This window comes from Schistocerca gregaria, chromosome 7, assembly GCF_023897955.1.
Source record: "Schistocerca gregaria isolate iqSchGreg1 chromosome 7, iqSchGreg1.2, whole genome shotgun sequence".
NCBI lineage: Eukaryota > Metazoa > Arthropoda > Insecta > Orthoptera > Acrididae > Schistocerca > Schistocerca gregaria.
Window position 1 is genome coordinate 121472106 of NC_064926.1, and position 18585 is coordinate 121490690.

Consider the following 18585-nt stretch of genomic DNA (forward strand, 5'->3'; position numbering starts at 1 on the left):
ATTTATTTTTCTTCCGTTTAGTTTTTCCATCTTTCCCTAAAAGAAATGCATCCTCTGGAGTTATTTCTTCCTCTAACTCATATTTGTCATTCTCTGGCTCTTCTTGTTCTGTTCCTCATCATGACCGCTTTCATGAACACAGTCCTCCGCCTCTGAGTCAGCGCTATCGCTGTGAGCATCTTCATCACTCAGTTCATTGAACCATTCCAACTATACATTAGGATCTCTACTAAACTCTCTCCGAGGTTTTTTTGCTTTTGACATTTCTTCCACAACCTAAAAATAAAGAGAATACTAGGTACCACGGAAGAAGTCCAAATTTACGTAGATATGAAAGACCGACTGAAACTAGGAAAGCAATAACGTAATACTGACTTACTTTGTTTCAGATTGAGGCAGCAGAGCTCTCGCGGATGACTGGTGTCCTCCAGACTATAATAATGTGAAATTCTACCCCTAGTTTGTTATGCTGATTGTTTTTCATGTAAGAAGTATTTCCCTTTAATATAAGCGGACGCAGTGCTCCATGGTTCCCATTTCTATCGCTATGTGTCTAATTCTTTCAATTAGGCCCGATAAATTGAAAGATGGGTAATCAGCCCCGCTAGAAAAGATAGTATTCTAATTTAAAATGAAGCAGCGGATAACATCATCGGTGAATGGCCATGGAACAATACGTGCACATTAGGGACTGTAAGACGTCCTTTTTTTTTTTTTTTTTTTTTTGATACTATGAGTACAGATAGTCGCATGAAGTGCATAATGCATACAACAGATATGCCTGGATTGAAAATTCATAGAATATAGTCATAATCTGAGTGGTATGGATGAAGGATACTAAATAACGCTAAGAGAGAATTTCAATTATCATTCTGATTCATTTTGATAACATTTAAGAAAACTATTAATCTCCGTGTTAAAGCATACATGAAATCTATTAAATTTTGAAAACTACCACTCTCAGTCACAAAACCTTCATGAAGCACTCACTATCTCTTGCATCTCGTCATACCGGAAACATAGACAACACTTCGTTGCCAGTTACATCTACTATTGATTAAAATGGGTAAAAATGAATGTTACTGAATGGTGGCCTATTAACACCATTTAGTTATTGTCACACCTATTTGACGTGCGGAGTAGGGAAGGATATTACCTTTCACTCTATCAAACATTACTTGTGTTACTACACATGCAGTACCATGCGGATAAGTTCATGTTGAAACCGCGTATTATGCAACCGCAATGCAACGTGAGCAAACAAGCCCAGGCGTCATGACTCCACATTATTCATGCTATGATTAACGAAAGGCAAATCCAGTGACTACCGTTATGAATGCTGGCAACACGTGGCCAAGTTCGACAACAAAGAAACGAGTAAAATAAATTGTTGGATCATGAAAAATTTATATTGCTTGTATCCTAAACTAAACTATGCAACAAATTAAACATTAATGAACCAATCTGCTATTGACCTACGAACAAGAACTGTTAGTTCACGCCCTCAATCACCTGGCGCCCAAGTCCGCCAGTTGAAACACATTAATCTGAAAAATTTCTACAAATACAATACCGCTGAACGTTTCCCGGTATTAATTCACACCCGAACATCTTTCATAATCAATGTTACCCCAAAAAAACCTACATTATGGATAACTTTTCTCACCATCCATGACGAGCGCCGCACCCCTGCGTCTTTCTCGTTCAATCGGCGGCCCCAGAGTGTCCTAAAATGGCGTGATCCAGGACCAACCGCCAACCGTTCAAAAAAACTGGTGGTGGGGGTAGAACCTCAGTGAGAACCAACCTCACAAACTCTGCTCTGCTCATCCCCACTATCTTTGGAATCACGAACTCTCTGCCGAATCTGCTCACGTTGTTATGTTGGTGCTAAACTACCCTACTGCTACCAACTTTGACTAACCCAGATTATTATATATTCCATGCATAATTACGCTTATCCATCCACATACATCACGGGATCAAAGGACGAGAGAGGAGGTGTGGCACCAACAGAAGAAAAAATATACACGGAATCATTCTTAAATCCAGAGGTTAATTAGCTAGACGAAACTTTGAAAGGACGCTCTCGGCGTAAAATGAATTATTAAACATGTAGAAAATAATCAGATGGTTAAATGAAGCAAAGTATGAGTGGCCAAGTAAGTGGTCCCGACAGTCGGGATACCAGTTACTTTGGAATAAGGCTGGGCATCTCGGGCATATTCTGAGTCGTGGTCATCTTCGTGCTCATACGGCAAAAACTACCAAATCCACCGGTTAGTCCCTCAACCGTTAGGAGTAAAATCCAATGAGACTCGGGGCAAGTAAGGCTAGAAACCTGCTTCCCCGGTATTTTAAATATGATGCTGGCAACAATCAGAGCAAAATGCCTCGGACCTTTGGAGATGACGGAGTCCCACCTCTAACTGACAATGCAGGGACTCCTAAGCTACGACCTGGCAAACAAATGGTTATGAGATGGGGAGCTATTAATATCAATGGGGACTACTCTGGGAAGAAGGTAGAGCTGGCAGAGGCTGCAAGTAAGATGGAGCTGGACGTTTCAGCTGTTAGTGACATTCGGGTAAGGGGTGAGAAAGAAGAGGAAGTGGGAGAATACAAGGTCTACCTGTCAGGAGTCAAAGCAGGAATAGCACAATGGGGTGTAGGGCTTTACATCAGGAAAGAAATGGAACCCAGCGTAGTTGCAATAAGGTATGTAAACTAACGACTGGTGTGGAGAGATTTGAGAGTGACTAGCAAGAAAATTAGGACTGTGTCAGTATATTCGCATTGTGAAGGGACAGATCAAGATAAGATGGATAGTTTTTATGAGGCACTCAGTGATGTAGTTGTTAGAGTAAAGGACAAGGACACTGTTCTGTTCATGGGTGATTTTAATGCCAGGATTGGAAATCGAACAGAAGGGTATGAAAAGGTGATGGGTAAATTTGGAGAGGATATGGAGGTCAACAGGAACGGGAAACAACTCTTGGATTTTTGTGCCAGTATGGGCTTAGTAATCACAATCTCCTTTTTTAAACATAAGAACATTCACCGGTATACTTGGGAAGGCAGGGGAACCAGATCTGTCACTGACTTTATAATAACATATCAGGAATTCAGGAAGGCTGTGAGGGACACACGTGTATTCAGGGGATTCTTTGATGACACTGATCATTATTTAATCTGCAGTGAAATTGGGATTGTGAGGCAGAAAGTGCAAGAGGTCAGGTTCATATGTAGGAGGATAAGAGTGGAGAAGCTTCAGGATAAGGAAATCAGGCACAAGTACATAACAGCGATCTCAGAAAGGTACCAGTTAATTGAATGTAGTCAATTACAGTCGTTGGAAAAGGAATGGACAAGGCACAGGGACACAGTACTGGAAGTGGCTAAAGAATGTCTTGGAACAGTAGTGCGTAAAAGTAAGATGAAGCAAACGGCTTCGTGGAATGACACAGTCAAGGCAGCCTGTAAATGGAAAAAGTAGGCGTATCAAAAATGACTACATACTAGAACTCAGGTAGACAGAGAAAGTTATGTTGAAGAAAGAAACAAAGCCAAACAGATAGTTACAGCATCCAAGAAGAAATCTTGGCAAGAATTTGGAAACAGGATGGAGAATATGGGTCAATCTGCTTGAAAACCATTCTGTAGTGTAACTAGCAGTCTTCGAAAGGGAGGTAAAAAGGAAATGACAAGTATTTTGGACAGATCAGGAAAACTCTGGTGAATCCTGTGGATGCCTTGGGCAGATAGAGGGAACTTTTTTAAAGATTTGCTCAATGTAGGTGAAAATACGATCAGTAATGTTTCAGATTTCGAGGTAGAATGGGATAGGAATGATGATGGAAATAGGATCACATTTGAGGAAGTGGAGAAAATGGTCAATAGATTGCAGTGCCGTAAAGCAGCTGGGGTGGATGAAATTAAGTCGTAACTCATCAAATACAGTGGAATGTCAGGTCTTGAATGGCTACACAGGATAATTGAAATGGCCTGGGAGTCGGGACAGGTTCCATCAGACTTTACAAAATCAGTAATCACAGCAATCTTTAAACATCGAAACAGAAAAGACTCTAACAACTACAGAGGTATCTCTTTAATCAGCGTTGTGGGTAAAATCTTCTCAGGTATTGTTGAAAGAAAAGTGCGAGTACTAGTTGAGGACCAATTGGATGAAAAACAGAGTGGGTTTAGGCTTCTTAGAGGTTGTCAGGACCAGATCTTTAGCTTACGGCAAATAATGGAGAAGTGTTATGAGTGGAACAGGGAATTGTATCTATGCTTTATAGATCTAGAAAAGGCATATGACCGGGTTTCTCGAAGGAAGTTATTGTCTGTTCTACAAGATTATAGAATAGGAGGCAAACTTTTGCAAGCAATTAAAGGTCTTTACATGGATACTCAGGCAGCAGTTAAGAGTTGACGGTAAATTGAGTTCATGGTTCAGATTAGTGTCAGGGGTAAGACAGGGCTGCAACCTGTCTCCACTATTGTTCATATTATTTATGGATCATATGTTGAAAACAATAGACTGGCTGGGTGAGATTAAGATATGTGAACACAAAATAAGCAGTCTTGCATATGCGGATGACTTAGTTCTGATGGAAGATTCGATTGAAAGTTTGCAAAGTAATATTTCAGAGCTAGATCAGAAATGTAAGGTTTATGGTATGAAGGTTAGCATCTCCAAAACGAAAGTAATGTCAATGGGAAAGAAATATAAACGGATTGAGTGCCAAATAGGAGGAACAAAGTTAGAGCAGGTGGACGGTTTCAAGTACTTAGGATGCATATTCTCACAGGATGGCAACATAGTGAAAGAACTGGAAGCGAGGTGTAGCAAAGCTAATGCAGTGAGCGCTCAGATACGATCTACTCTCTTCTGCAAGAAGGAAATCAGTACCAAGACTAAGTTATCTGTGCACCATTCAATCTTTCGACCAACTTTGTTGTATGGGAGCGAAAGCTGGGTGGATTCAGGTTACCTTATCAACAAGGTTGAGGTAACGGATATGAAAGTAGCTAGGATAATTGCAGGTACTAGTATATGGGAACAATGGCAGGAGGGTGTCCACAATGAGGAAATCAAAGAAAAACTGGGAATGAACTCTATAGATGCAGCAGTCAGGGCGAACAGGCTTAGATGGTAGGGTCATGTTACAAGCATGGGAGAAGCAAGGTTACCCAAGAGACTCATGTGGTCAGCCGTAGAGGGTAGGAGGAGTCGGGGCAGACCAAAGAGAAGGTACCTGGATTCGGTTAAGAATGATTTTGAAGTAATAGGTTTAACATCAGAAGAGGCACCAATGTTAGCACTGAATAGGGGATCGTGGAGGAATTTTATAAGGGGGCTATGCTCCACACTGAACGCTGAAAGGCATAATCAGTCTTAAATGATGATGATGATGTTAAATGAAGCGTAAACCTTGAAAGTTTACCATCTAACCTCCTTGCCTAGTGACGCCAGATGAAAGTTGATGTCTTCAAGCCCTGAATCAAGAGAGAGTGCCCTTTCTGTATGATACTAGGCAAGGGGCGTGAGGGCTCACACGCTGATGTGTGGGTCCCTGCATTCTGTATCTTTTATTTTAAATGAATTCCTTTAACTTGACTTCTTTGTGATTTTTAAGGTATGTTAAAAGATTGATGACAATTGATTACCCATTTATTTTAAACATTATCACTCGATTTTACAGCGATTGCAGCAATTGTTCCAGTTTACAGATATTACAATTTTACAAGTTATAGCTTGGGTATATTATATACTAATCTGCACGCACATTTCTAAGGGCAAGACGGAATTGCGCTGGCCAAATGTATACCACCAAAGTCTCCCAATATTTTACGTAGGACATACACTATGTGAGGAGGATAACGGACAAACTTGGGACCAGATACATTACCACAGGGGGTCAAATCTCCTAAATTAACGAGATCATTCATTTCCTTACACAATCCGAAGCTGGAAATAAAAGAATTAGTACCTCTCTTCCATGCGTAAACATTGAGACAGACGCACTGAGAGCACGTCTGCTCACTTACCCGTCTTCTGTAACACTCCTCAGAATATGGCGGGCACCTGGAGGTCTTCCGGGGCCCCGGTGGAGGGGCTGGTCGAACCACTTGGCCGTGATCAACCTCTCCACCCCAAGTCATGTGACATTGGAAAGTCTTTGAATTTTACCTACCTGTGCTGTCTATCTGATTCCCTACCCAGGAGTAAGGCTGGCACTACTGTACTACAGAACTACTTCTCACCAAAGATTTGGCCACGCTTTACGGAAAGGTGTGAGGAGGATTAGGAAAGTTCATGTGCAGATTCACATTCACGTACAAGAAATGCATAATACACGACACATTTAAATACGTATTATGAAGTCTGACACATTTCTTTCCACCCGTCCACATGGGTTATGTTGCACCCGCGGCCAGCCGCGTCGTGTAATAAAATTGGCTGCGGATCCGCCTCTGTTTCTATTTCCCGGTGCGAGCGAGGAGCGAAACCTGATGCTTATAGAGCGAAAACTACTGTACCGTTTCAACCTGTTACGTTTCAAATGTTTCATAAACAATGTATCTTCCGTAACTGAAAACCAACGATGATTGGAGCTGACTGCTAGAGAGTTAACAGAAAGATACTGAAAATGGCGCGATTCCAGTCTTGCCCTGTCAGACAAAATTGAGTGGGAAAGTCATGTGGATGACGAGTGTCATCGGCGGGAGCGACGGAGGGTTAACTATACATCTCCCATTTCATTGTTAGAGAACACTGTTTCTGCAGATTGTGGAGTTCTATGGCAAGTGCTGAATTGTATGTCAGAATTCTCTTACGTAACCGGCAGGATTCCTGAGCACGGAAGACGACGTCATCAGGGGCAACTACGGCTTCAAGGACCAGAACCTAGCCCTGCGCTGGGTGCGGAGCAACATCGCCGCCTTCGGGGGCGACGCCGGCAGGGTGACGCTGTTTGGGGAGAGCGCGGGCAGCGTCTCCACCTCCTACCACCTGCTGTCGCCGCTCTCTGCAGGTCACTCTGCTCTCCGTCTTGTCGCCTTTCCAAACTGCAGCAACTGTCTTGGGAAAGAGCACTGGCTTTCTTCACCTCTGATCGATCAGTTACCGGGTGACAAAGTAGCCTGAATAAAGCTTAGTGTGTGCGCTTATCGCTTTGGTGCAAGATGCAATTTCTAAATGGTGGCTCCACACTGAGGTGACAGAAGTCATGGGGTACCTCCTACTATGGTGTCTGACCTCCTTTTATCCGGCGCAGTGCAGCAACTCCATATGGTGTGGACTCAACAAGTTCCCTGCACAAATATTGAGCCATGCCGCCTCTACAGGGTGAAAAGTATTTAAGCCGACAAACTCTTGGAGATTGTAGGGGACATCAAAACAAATATTTTTCCCTAATGTCATTTTTTTCCTATGAGGATTATTTAAACCGGTGGAGGCCGTATTACGCTCTCAAATTGCTTTCTGTTATCTCTGGTGGTATCATATGGGAGGCCAAACCTGAAGAAGCATGTGTGTACCAGTTCTTTCACCACTTACTCTGCCCATATATCGGCGAGTATTGTGACTTATAAAGTGATCAACCAACATTAATAAATACCTTCGTCCTTTTGAGCTCTGCAACGGACCGACAGTGTCCATGTCGAGATGTGAAAACCTGCCAGCAGGTGCCAGAAACTGAGCAATCTGTGCCCATACATACCTTCCAATCTCGTTTTGTTGGCATGTTAAACATGGGCGTGCCCATGCCTGACAACCTCTTTGAACCCACGACCACACCATTCTGGCGGTGACCATCTTAGCTGTAGCTCTCTGATCTGAGTGTGTAAGATTGTGCAGTGCTTCAAAAACTTGCTAGTGATATGATTCTGGAATACAGGGCCATTGTTCACCTCTTGCCATGTCTCACCAAATTTCTTGTGAGACCTTTGGAAATGATACTCATATGAGTTGTCATCCCGTGCGTCCATCCTGGAGAAGGTTGCTTAGAAAAGGATCAACATGCTGCTCTACTGGTAACTTGTCCCAATGAACAGATCATAGATTGGCCCAACTGAGGTCCTGGAATACTGCTTTGGCCTGGGAAGTCCACAGGACCTTTTGATTGCCTGCAGTATTCTTTCTGGTGAGCAACATTGTAAGTGGCTCTGGGGCTACCTCTAGTATAGTCATATGGCATCTATGTAATTTAGCATGCCCAAAACTCTGCAAATGTCTTTATACTGGGAAGAGGCATTTGCTGCATTGCTTCAACCCATTCAACTAATGGTACCAACCCTGCTCCTGCAACTTGGTATTCCAGGAAATGAACATCACTCTTTCTCCTGACACACTACATTTCATTAATAATGATGCCATAATCTTGGAGCCAGCAGAAAAGCTGCTGCAGGTAATCTGTATGCTCATCTACCGAAGCAAAGAATATTAAAATGCCATCCATGTAACAAAATGAAAAAGGCAGCTCCCATAGCACTTTAATGACCAAAGTAAGAGCATATGGACTATTAGACCAATTATTTGATTTGATTGAAGAGTTCCTAGATAACTAAATGCAGCATGTCATTCTCAATGGAGAGAAGTCTTCCGAAGTAAGAGTGATTTCAGGTGTGCCGCAGGGGAGTGTCGCAGGACCGTTGCTATTCACAATATACATAAATGACCTTGTGGATAACATCGGAAGATCACTGAGGCTTTTGCGGGTGATGCTACAGTATATCGCGAGGTTGCAACAAAGAAAAATTGTACTGAAATGCAGGAGGATCTGCAGCGAATTGACGCATGGTGCAGGGAATTGCATTTGAATCTCGATGTAGACAAGTGTAATGTGCTGTGAATACATAGAAAGAAATATCCTTTATCATTTACCTACAATATAGCAAATCATCAACTGGAAGCAGTTAATTCCATAAATTATCTGGGAGTAGGCACTAGGAGTGATTTAAAATGGAATGACCATATAAAGTTGATCGTCGGTAAAGCAGATGCCAGACTGAGGTTTATTGGAAGAATCCTAAGGAAATGCAATCCGAAAACAAAGGAAGTAGGTTACTGTACACTTGTTCGCCCACTGCTTGACTACTGCTCACCAGAGTGGGATCCGTACCAGATAGGGTTGATAGAAGAGATAGAGAAGGTCCAATGGAGAGCAGCGCGCTTCGTTACAGGATCATTTAGTAATCGCGGAAACGTTACAGAGATGATAGATAAACTCCAGTGGAAGACTGCTGGAGAGGCGCTAAGTAGCTCGTTACGAGTTTTTGTTCAAGTTTCGAGCACACCTTCACCGAGGAGTCAAGCAGTATATTGCTCCCTCCAATTTATATCCTGCGAAGAGACCATGAGGACAAAATCAGAGAGATTAGAGCCCACACAGAGGCATGCCGACAATCCTTCTTTACACGAACTATATGAGACTGGAATAGAAGAGAGAACCGATAGAGGTACTCAAGGTAACCTCCGCCACACACCGTCAGGTGGCTTGCAGAGTATGGATGTAGATGTAGATGTAGATTAAGTTGTTAAAGGCCGTATTACGATATTCAGTTGTTAGAGGGCGTATTACACTCTTCAGTTGTAGACAACTGCTGTCCACCAGTGTAATAGTGCATTGTCTCTAATGGAGCGATACACCTGGAGTGAGTAACTAATATGGTAGGTGCGTACTACGTAGCTGACCACAACGGTCGAGCTGCACAGCGGGTTTATCACCAACAATATCCTAATCGCCGTATCCCGCGTCATAAGACCGTTGCTGCTGTGTACCAACGTCTGCGTGAGACCGGGTCATTTAGCAGATTACCTGGACAGGGACGCCGTCGCAAGATAAGAACGCTGCTGTTTGAGGAAGTTGTCTTGCAGCATGTGGAGCGGGATCCTTCAATCAGCACTCGTGCAACTACACGTAACATGGAGACAAATCAGACGAATGTAAGAACAGTCCTTCGAGAGCAATTGTAACGTCCTTTTCGCTTACAGCGTGTCCACAACCTGGAACCAGTTGATTATCCACTCAGAGCAGAGTTTTCGCAGTGGTACCTGGAACAGTGCGAAATGCATCCTACATTTCCATCCTCTGTGTTGTTTACCGATGAAGCAACGTTCGGGCGTGATGGAGTCTTCAACATGCACAATTCGCATGTTTGGAGTAAGGATAACCCACATGCCACAGTTACTAGCGCTCATCAAGTGCTGTGTTGTTGGGGACCGTTTAATTGGGCCGTATCTGCTGTCTAGGCCATTAAATGGCAGGCACTATTACAATTTTTTCGCCAGAGCATTGCCAGAATTGCTGGAAGACGTCCCGCTCCCTACAAGACAACGCATGTGGTTTCAACACGACGGGGCGCCCGCACATTTCAGTCGTCATGTGCGTCGGTTCCCATCAACGTCGTTCTGTAACATGGCCTGCTTGATCCCCAGATTTGTCCCCTCTTTACTTTTTGTGTGGGGAGAGATGCGCAGCCTTGTTTACGCAACATTGTTGCATCAGAAGAGGATCTGGTTGCCGGGATAGTAGCAGCAGCAGGATCAGTTCAGGGTACTCGTAGAGGTTTTGCCCGTGTCAGACAGAACATCATCCGACGGTGTAAGCTTTGTTTAAGTGTCAATGGAGGCATTATTGAAAATCTACTGTAATGGAAATTGGGTTGTGCTCGAATTGTCCACAATGTTCTTCAAACCAATTGTGAACAATGGTGACCCATTGACATGATGAAGTTTCATCCATAAAAATTCAGTCGTTGGCTGCAAACGGTCTCCAGATAGCCAAACATAACCATTTCCAGTCTATGATCGGTTCGCTTGGACTTGAGGGCCCAGTCCATTTCGTGTAGACACAGCCCACAATCATTACGGAGCTTCTACCTACATCCACAGTGCCTTGCTGAGAACTTGGATGCAGGGCTTCGTGAGGTGTGCACCACACTCGAACCCTACCATCAGCTCTTACCAACTTAAAACGGGACTCGTCCGACCAGGCTACGGTTTCCCAGTCGTCTACGGTCCAGTCGATATGGTCACGAGCCCAGAAGAGCCGCTACAGGCGGTGTCGTGCTGTTAGCAAACGCATTCGCGGCGGTTGTCTGCTACCAGAGCGCATTAACATCAAATTTTGCCGCTCTATCCTAACGGATGCGCTCGCCGCTCTCCCATATTGACTTCTGCGGTTATTTCGCGCTGTGTAGCTTGCCTGTGAAGCACTGACAACTTCTATGGCGTTCCCGCACTCCAACCGCGTGCTGATATTGTCGATGCCGTAGAGCTGCTACTAACACAGCTCTCGCACTGGAGTTGAGACACGATGCGCGATGACGTAGGTCCCCGTTGGTGAACAGGAGACAGAAATGTGAACTCGTACGATGGATGCTTGTTCTGATTTAAAATTGAATGATTCATTGCCTAGATATGCAGTAGTTGTTAAATCTTATCTCATCCGCGTCGGACACACCACCACCAATTGCGAGGAAATATTGTAATTATCAGTCTCCTCGTACGTTGTTGGTTCGTTGCTATGGAGTACTTGAACCTGTATGAAGCGAGATCCACGTCTGAGTGAACCTACGCCGTAATCTTGAAAAAATGTTCAAAAGTTCTTTTTTCAATTAATGAAGAAGGTATTTTGATATTCAGATTAAATTGTCCCTGCTCAACAGTCGTTGGTTAACTATCATTGATTAAATCACTTAATAATGTAGTCCACGATTGATATTTCACTTGGTATGAACAGTTTATTGTTCCTTGGCCACTAAATACTTTATAACTTTCGCACCACACGCACACGCAGTTGGTTGGTAAAGTCAGTTGTATTAAAATTAAGTTTCTTGACAATTACAACTTTACTCTTGAGCGTAATTGTATTATCTTCGTGAAGTCATGTAATTGTGTCCTGCTCGAGATTAATTGAGTGTAGTTCTTTGATATACTATCCACTATTCTTTTAGTTCCAATTATTTGAAAGTTAAGTCCAATATTCACTAATTTCGTCAATAAAGTTCAATTAACACGTTATGCACGGTTAAACGCGTCTATCAGTTCCCGTCTCTGCTTAGAAAATCAGTTTCCGAAGTTCGTGTATCACGTCGCGTTCCGTACTCTCAATAACTAAGACAAGAATTGTTCTCGCACGTCTTTACAGTACGAGAGCCAGCAAGCGACTTCTTCTGTGAAAGAGCACTGTAGGCGCATTGAATTTCTTCGTTGCGGTGACAAATCGCTTCCACATAAAAGTTATGTCTGACTAACATCACCTTGGACTTACCTTTCAAGATATTAATTTGCAATCATCACTTGGCAATTTGTCCATTAATTAAATCTGAGGTTTCTTCCTCCTCTTTTCATAACAAAAACTCTCAGTGATGTTTAATGTCGTTGTTATCAAAACTTCTTGGTGTTAGCTTATCGTCAAAGATGTCGTATAACTCTTCCCTACTTCATATTATGATATTCTGTCTTAATTGACTTTAAGAGGGTCGTTTGGGTGTTATAAACTCTAGTCAAAAACTGCTGCGCTCGGTTGTTAAGTGAAGGCCGTCGGTCACTGCATTGCCCGTGGTGAGACGCAGTGCCTGAAATTTGGTATTCCCGGCACACTCTTGACATAGTAGATTTCGGAATATTGAATTTCCCAACGAGTTCAGAAATGAAATGTCCCATGCGTCTTGCTCCAATCACCATTCCGCGTTCAACATTTGTTAATTCCAGTCGTACTGCCATAATGACGTCGGTCACCTTTTCATACAAATCACCTGAGTAAAAATGACACTTCCCCTAATGCTCTTGCCTTTCACGCCATGTACGGGGTACTACCGCCAGCTGTACATGGGCACATCGATATCTCACGAATTTAGTTGCCTCAATGTAGGAGGAACTTTTCAAGTGTGTGCTTGTGATAACAAAATATGCCGTCAGACTTACGGGTAACGCACAGCCCATCAGTTTTTGGGTCATCCTCTGGCAATGGTGACATAGGATGTCACTGTGAATGGAGAATACTATTACTTCTCCCAGCCAGTGTGGCCAGCTTTCCCAACACGGAACCGTTACTTCCCTTTCAAATAGGTCCTCGAGCATTCTCACGGGGATAAGTACACATCATTCCATTCCTATCAAGAGGGAAGTCCTTGGCCGTACTGAGCATGACTCTAATGCAGATTTTCACGTGGCAGCTAGCGATGATAACCTTAAAGCTGCATGAGAAAACGTGTTTGTTTTTAGCACCATGTCCAGTCTTACAGTTGATTTTACCCAAACAAACTACTTATATAATTTTTCAGTTTCAATATTTTGTTGACAGGAAACCAGAAAACTTTATTAAATTTCTGAAAACGTTCATCAACGACGATTCAGTCAACAGTTACAGTATTTATATTACGCGACCGTTTTCAAACCTTACAGGTTCATTTTCGAACGTGGTTAACTGAAGCTAAAAAATAAAAAATAAAAATAAAGTAGTTGGCAGTGAACAGTGAATACAAAAGTGGAATAACGATAAACTGCTAAAATGTAACAGAAATTAATTATCTGAAGGTGAGCGAAGTGGTTGCACGGTTAGAGGCGCCATGTCAAGGATTGTGAGGCCTTTCCCGCCGGAGACTCGTTTCCTCCCTCAGTCATGGGTGTGTGCGTTGTTTTTAGCATAAGTTAGTTTAAGTAATGTGTGAGTGTAGGGACCAATGACCTGAGTAGTTTGGTCCCTTAGGAATTCACACACATTTGAACACAAATATTATCTAAACTTATTAATTAACATATAAAATGGCAACGCATTCTTGACAAAATCTTCACAGAATGACTCTCACAACCCACCCGTGCCTCTTACCAAGGCTGAATGAAACTGGAGGTCAACACAGCCAACAGCACCAGGAAACTTACGATGGCTCTAGTGTTGCACCTCACACACAAGCGCATGTCACGTTTTAAGTCTGGATGCGTCTAAGCTCTTTTATTGTCTCTCCACCTCCCCACCCTCCATCTCCTTCATCAGGGCAATTTCCAACGCCTCCCCCTACCCGGATGACGAACTTTGCCGTGACATCTACTCTTCCTTCCAATTATAACCTGACCTTGTTCCCCCCACCCCCTTCCCAGGGCCCCCTTTTTTCCTCTTCTCTCCTTCCCCCCCCACCCCTGAGACCCTGCACCACATACTTGCCTCTTTCCTTTCTGCATCCCTCCCTACCTGGCCCTCTTCAGCACGCCCCCCACTCATCTCCCCTATCTCTTCCCCTCCCTCCCTTCTTCCGGCCTCCCTCATCTCCTTGCGCCTGGCAGATCCTCCATTTTGATCATTGTCAGTGTGCCACATCAGTGTTGTGTTTAGTGCTGTTTCTTCTGTGCATCAAGATGTGTGATTTTATTTGTGTACTGCCTTGAGGTTTGCCGTCAGTGTTTGTTATGTGCTACGCCTTCCGTCGATACTTTTTGTGCTCATACTGTGCCTTGTGTTCATTTAATTGTGACAGTGTGTGGCTTTTAGTGTGCACTACAGTTTTACAGTTTTTTATCTCCATTTTACAGTCACCCCGTTTTTTGTCTATTGCCTTCCATGATGTTCCCCCTATTTTACATCTATGTTCACCATATTCTCTCCTTTGTTATTTTTAAATGTCTTCTATTGTTCGTTCTATGTCTTTCCGCTGAAGAGCAGAGCATATGCTGCTGCCAACTCTTTTATTGTACTTGGCATCAATACAGTGAATGACAACACCAAATCTACAATTATTACACAAATACAAATACTAGTGCCACGTGTACAAGTTACATATTTGACCGTACGACAAGCGTTTCATTTTCAGGTGGATGTCCACAGCCAATAGGCGTGGCGGATTAAAACAGGAGGCATCGCAGAGTCTTTATTAACTACTCACATTTAATATAAAGCACAATGGAACACAAAAAAATCACATTGCAATACATATGTTCTTTTACAATTAATGGAGGCGTTTTCTAATCTCTGCTGTAATTAAAGTAATTGTGTTATGTTAATATTGTTGTTTCTTGGTAATACAGAATCAAAACTTGTTTGTGTTACGTTTTGTGTACTTAACATCTGATGTCCTCATAAAATGGTACCTCACAGAAAAACACATATCCCATACAACCTCCTGCAGTTTTTGGTGTAACTAATTTTCATCCAGAAGATACTACTTCTACAGTTTCAAAAATACTTATTGAAAAACATGACATCAGATAAAATTATTTGTTTTGATGTCCCGTGCAAACTTCTAGAGTTTGTCAATTTAAATAATTTTCGCCCTATATGCACCAGTCGGTTGCATAAGACTAGTGCAATAGCGTGGGCCGACGTGGACACATGTTGGAATGACAGGAAGGAGCTATCGTGTTTGGACGTGTCCATGAGCTCACTTTGAATATAGCCACCTTATGTGTTGTCGTATGAACGTGGGCTGTCCAACTTGACTATAACAAATGGTCCAATGCCGGTCCATCATTCAATAATTTTTTAGTGAATGTTGAGTAAACAACTAAATGCAGTGGACATTAGGAGTCGATCACATCGAAGAAGTCATTTCTCATGGCAGGTCATAAATTTGCACGTCTTCAGTGGGCCAAACTACACAGAACCTGAACAGTAGCTGATTGTAGACATGTGGTGTGGTCTAAGGAGCTGACTGCTCCGACGACCCAATGATGCGTTTTTCGATAATATGTGTAGGGTGAAGTTCAGGCTGTGGGTGATTTTATCAAGTTAATGAAGTTTTGGGGACGTTTTTCACAACAAATGGTTCAAATGGCTTTGAGCACTACGGGACTCAACATCTGATGTCATCAGTCCCCTACAACTTAGAACTACTTAAACCTAACTAACCTAAGGACATCACACACATCCATGCCCGAGGCAGGATTCGAACCTGCGACTGTAGCGGTCGCGCTGTTCCAGACTGGAGCGCCTAGAACCGCTCGGCCACACCGGCCGGCTTTTTGCAGCATGACTTTTGCCCAATTATTCAAGTTATCATTAACATGAACTAGGATGTTCATTTCAACATTCTCGGTGACAAAGGGCTCCCCTTTCTCCTATGTCTTCATGGTGAATATATTTTGGTCTTTTCCTCCTCCCAAGGTGACAAAATCAGTGTTCACAGGGCTGCACACATTCGTCTCTCGTTTGACGAACACACCCTGTCTCATTTTGGGTTACCCACCAAATAAAGCAGTCTTAATCTAATGTCGAGAACCTGGCGAAACACAGCAATCAACATACGCTCACTTTAATAGTTCTATAGGATCTAATCATTAATAAATGTCTTCAGTTGGACTAAAAACTTGTGGAATCTCTTCGTTGCTGAAGTGAGGCCATTTTCACGGATAGAGGTGATGTTATACGGTATTATCGAGCTGACTCCTCTTAGCTTAAATAAGAAGCTGCACAGACGATGTCACATATCAATCCAAAACATACAAGGAAGACAAACAGGTCATAGCCATACTTGTATCGGTGCTTAGCTGGTATTAGTCAACAATGGAGTGGATAGTGGACTCAGATTCAGGAGCACTACATGCTGCCATTCTCTCTTTGTTGCATCCCCGGATATGACCACCTTTGACTCATTGGACCAGGCAGCTTTGGACATGCCCCTTAAGGCCAGTGGTCTACCTGAAAATTCAGGGGCTGCTATGAGGTGGATCCAACGGTTTTCTCAGGGTCTGGAATTCGTTGCATTCAGTGACGTCAGCCTGTGGGATTAGGAAGTGGACCCTCTCTCCCATATCCTTCTTAATATTCTTTTGTCGTCATCTAGAGTCTTGTTCCAGGGGAAAACCAGGGACAGGGGGTTCTTTGGTGAATGGCACCCTCTTTCTACAACACAAGCTGCACTCATGTATTAACAGGGTTCTTAAGCAGAACAGAAAGCTACTTATCTTTAAGCTGGTATATGTTTGTGGTACAAGTCCTTCCATAATGGTCCACATGGCTGGTGAAGTACAAGTCCCGCTATGTTCGCTGCTATGGTTGCTATGTACTGACTGACTCTGAGCTACAAACTGCTGACTGCGGCTGTGACTGCAACTATGACCGACTGGAACTGACTGTCAGTGACAGGACTGTGCTTGTGACTCGACTGGACCCTCCAATCCACGGCGGCAGTCTAAATACTGGCGGTCGAAAGGGCGTTGGCGGCATGTTGCTTGCGAATTTGTCTTTGGCCTCTCTCCTGATAGGCGCATTTGATTCAGCGACTATTATCGATTTTCTTGCAAACCTCTTTGCCGACCAGTGTGCTGGTGAAAGGTTAGGCCAGCACAAATATGTCCCTTGACTTTGTGCTACCTAGGCTTCCAGACCACATTGGTGCATATATTGGTGGTCTTCAAATGACTGCAGCCATCTTTATGAATGACACTCTCTTGTTTCCTGAGACAAAAGCTGTGTTGCAGGAACTAGGAGGTGTGGCAGCTTCTGCACTTGAGTGTGTGGGTCTCCATTTCAATGCAAGGAAACCTTTCTTCTTTGGTTGCTCTGGGTGGGGAGAAGACGGTGAAGGTTGATGGGGACATCTCATTTACTGCAGGCTATTCCACCATGCCAGCCTTGCATTGTGGGGAGCTGTTTCACGACCTGGGCCTGCAGCTGAACGCCTGTGAATGAAACTTGTTTAATCTATGTAAGGAGACAGCACTTCGCATGGGCACCCTGATGTGGGCACCATCGAAGCCACAACAAAGGCTTTACACTCTTATGACTGGGTGGAGGTGGCTGATCACGCCTGCAGATGCCAACAGATGCACCCTGTGATACTGTCATGCTCCTGTTAGTCAGGGGGCTTGGGTGTGCTGGCAGTCTGCTGGCCTGGGCCCCTTAATAGAAGGAACCACTTGTTCTGTTTGAGAGATGGGGACTTGAAGTATGTAGAGTGTGAGATGCAGGGATGAACTAACAACTCCTATATAATTAGAAAATCTTTGTCTTCTTTTTCATAATTGGGCAGAATGTTGGTCAGCTGCCTCGACTTGCCTGTGGATGGAGTGGCCATCAGACAGTGAACCAGAACACCAGGGCCGCATGGATGGGTATTGGAGCCTACCTGCTTCCCTGCCCTATCTTGGATTCCTTAGCTCTATTAAGTCGGATTTTGAGATAATTTCCAAGGAAACAACCTTTCTCATTATGTCCGAGCTTGTACTCGAACTATGATGGGCTTGTGATCGACGAGGCATTAAGATTCCCCTCTGTCATTCCTATGTCTGGAGATGTTCTTAAGACATTGTAAATGCAGAGTCCTCTGCCATGTCACCAACTTTTGGATGGGGGATAGGGGATGTGCACAGTCTTACAGTCGGGTTTGTCCCTGATCTGTACACGAATGAAACAGAGCAGAGAACATTAGTATGTACTTCCTAAAGGTGTGTGCAGTATTTGTAGATTCATACTGGTGTCACTGCTTGTCCAAGCAGTTCTGAATATCGTACTCAGCTGCGACATTGACATTACTGCAGATATCATCGCCAAAACATCACATCAGCAGAGTGCATCTCAACAAACCACATGCGGAGTTCTGTGCTGCACGTGCTACGAATTAATTCGTAGTGGAAAGCCACCG

General features: G+C 43.5%; 1 protein-coding gene across 2 annotated transcripts in view; it reads left to right on the forward strand.

The window, feature by feature from the left end:
* Window positions 1-18585, forward strand: part of LOC126281589 (cholinesterase 1-like) — a 183111-nt gene that overhangs the window by 64455 nt on the left and 100071 nt on the right. For both annotated transcript variants that reach the window (XM_049980673.1, XM_049980674.1), the window contains exon 5: window positions 6855-7040. In XM_049980673.1, coding sequence (XP_049836630.1) covers window positions 6855-7040 — 186 coding nt within the window. The remainder of the gene's footprint in view (window positions 1-6854; window positions 7041-18585) is intronic.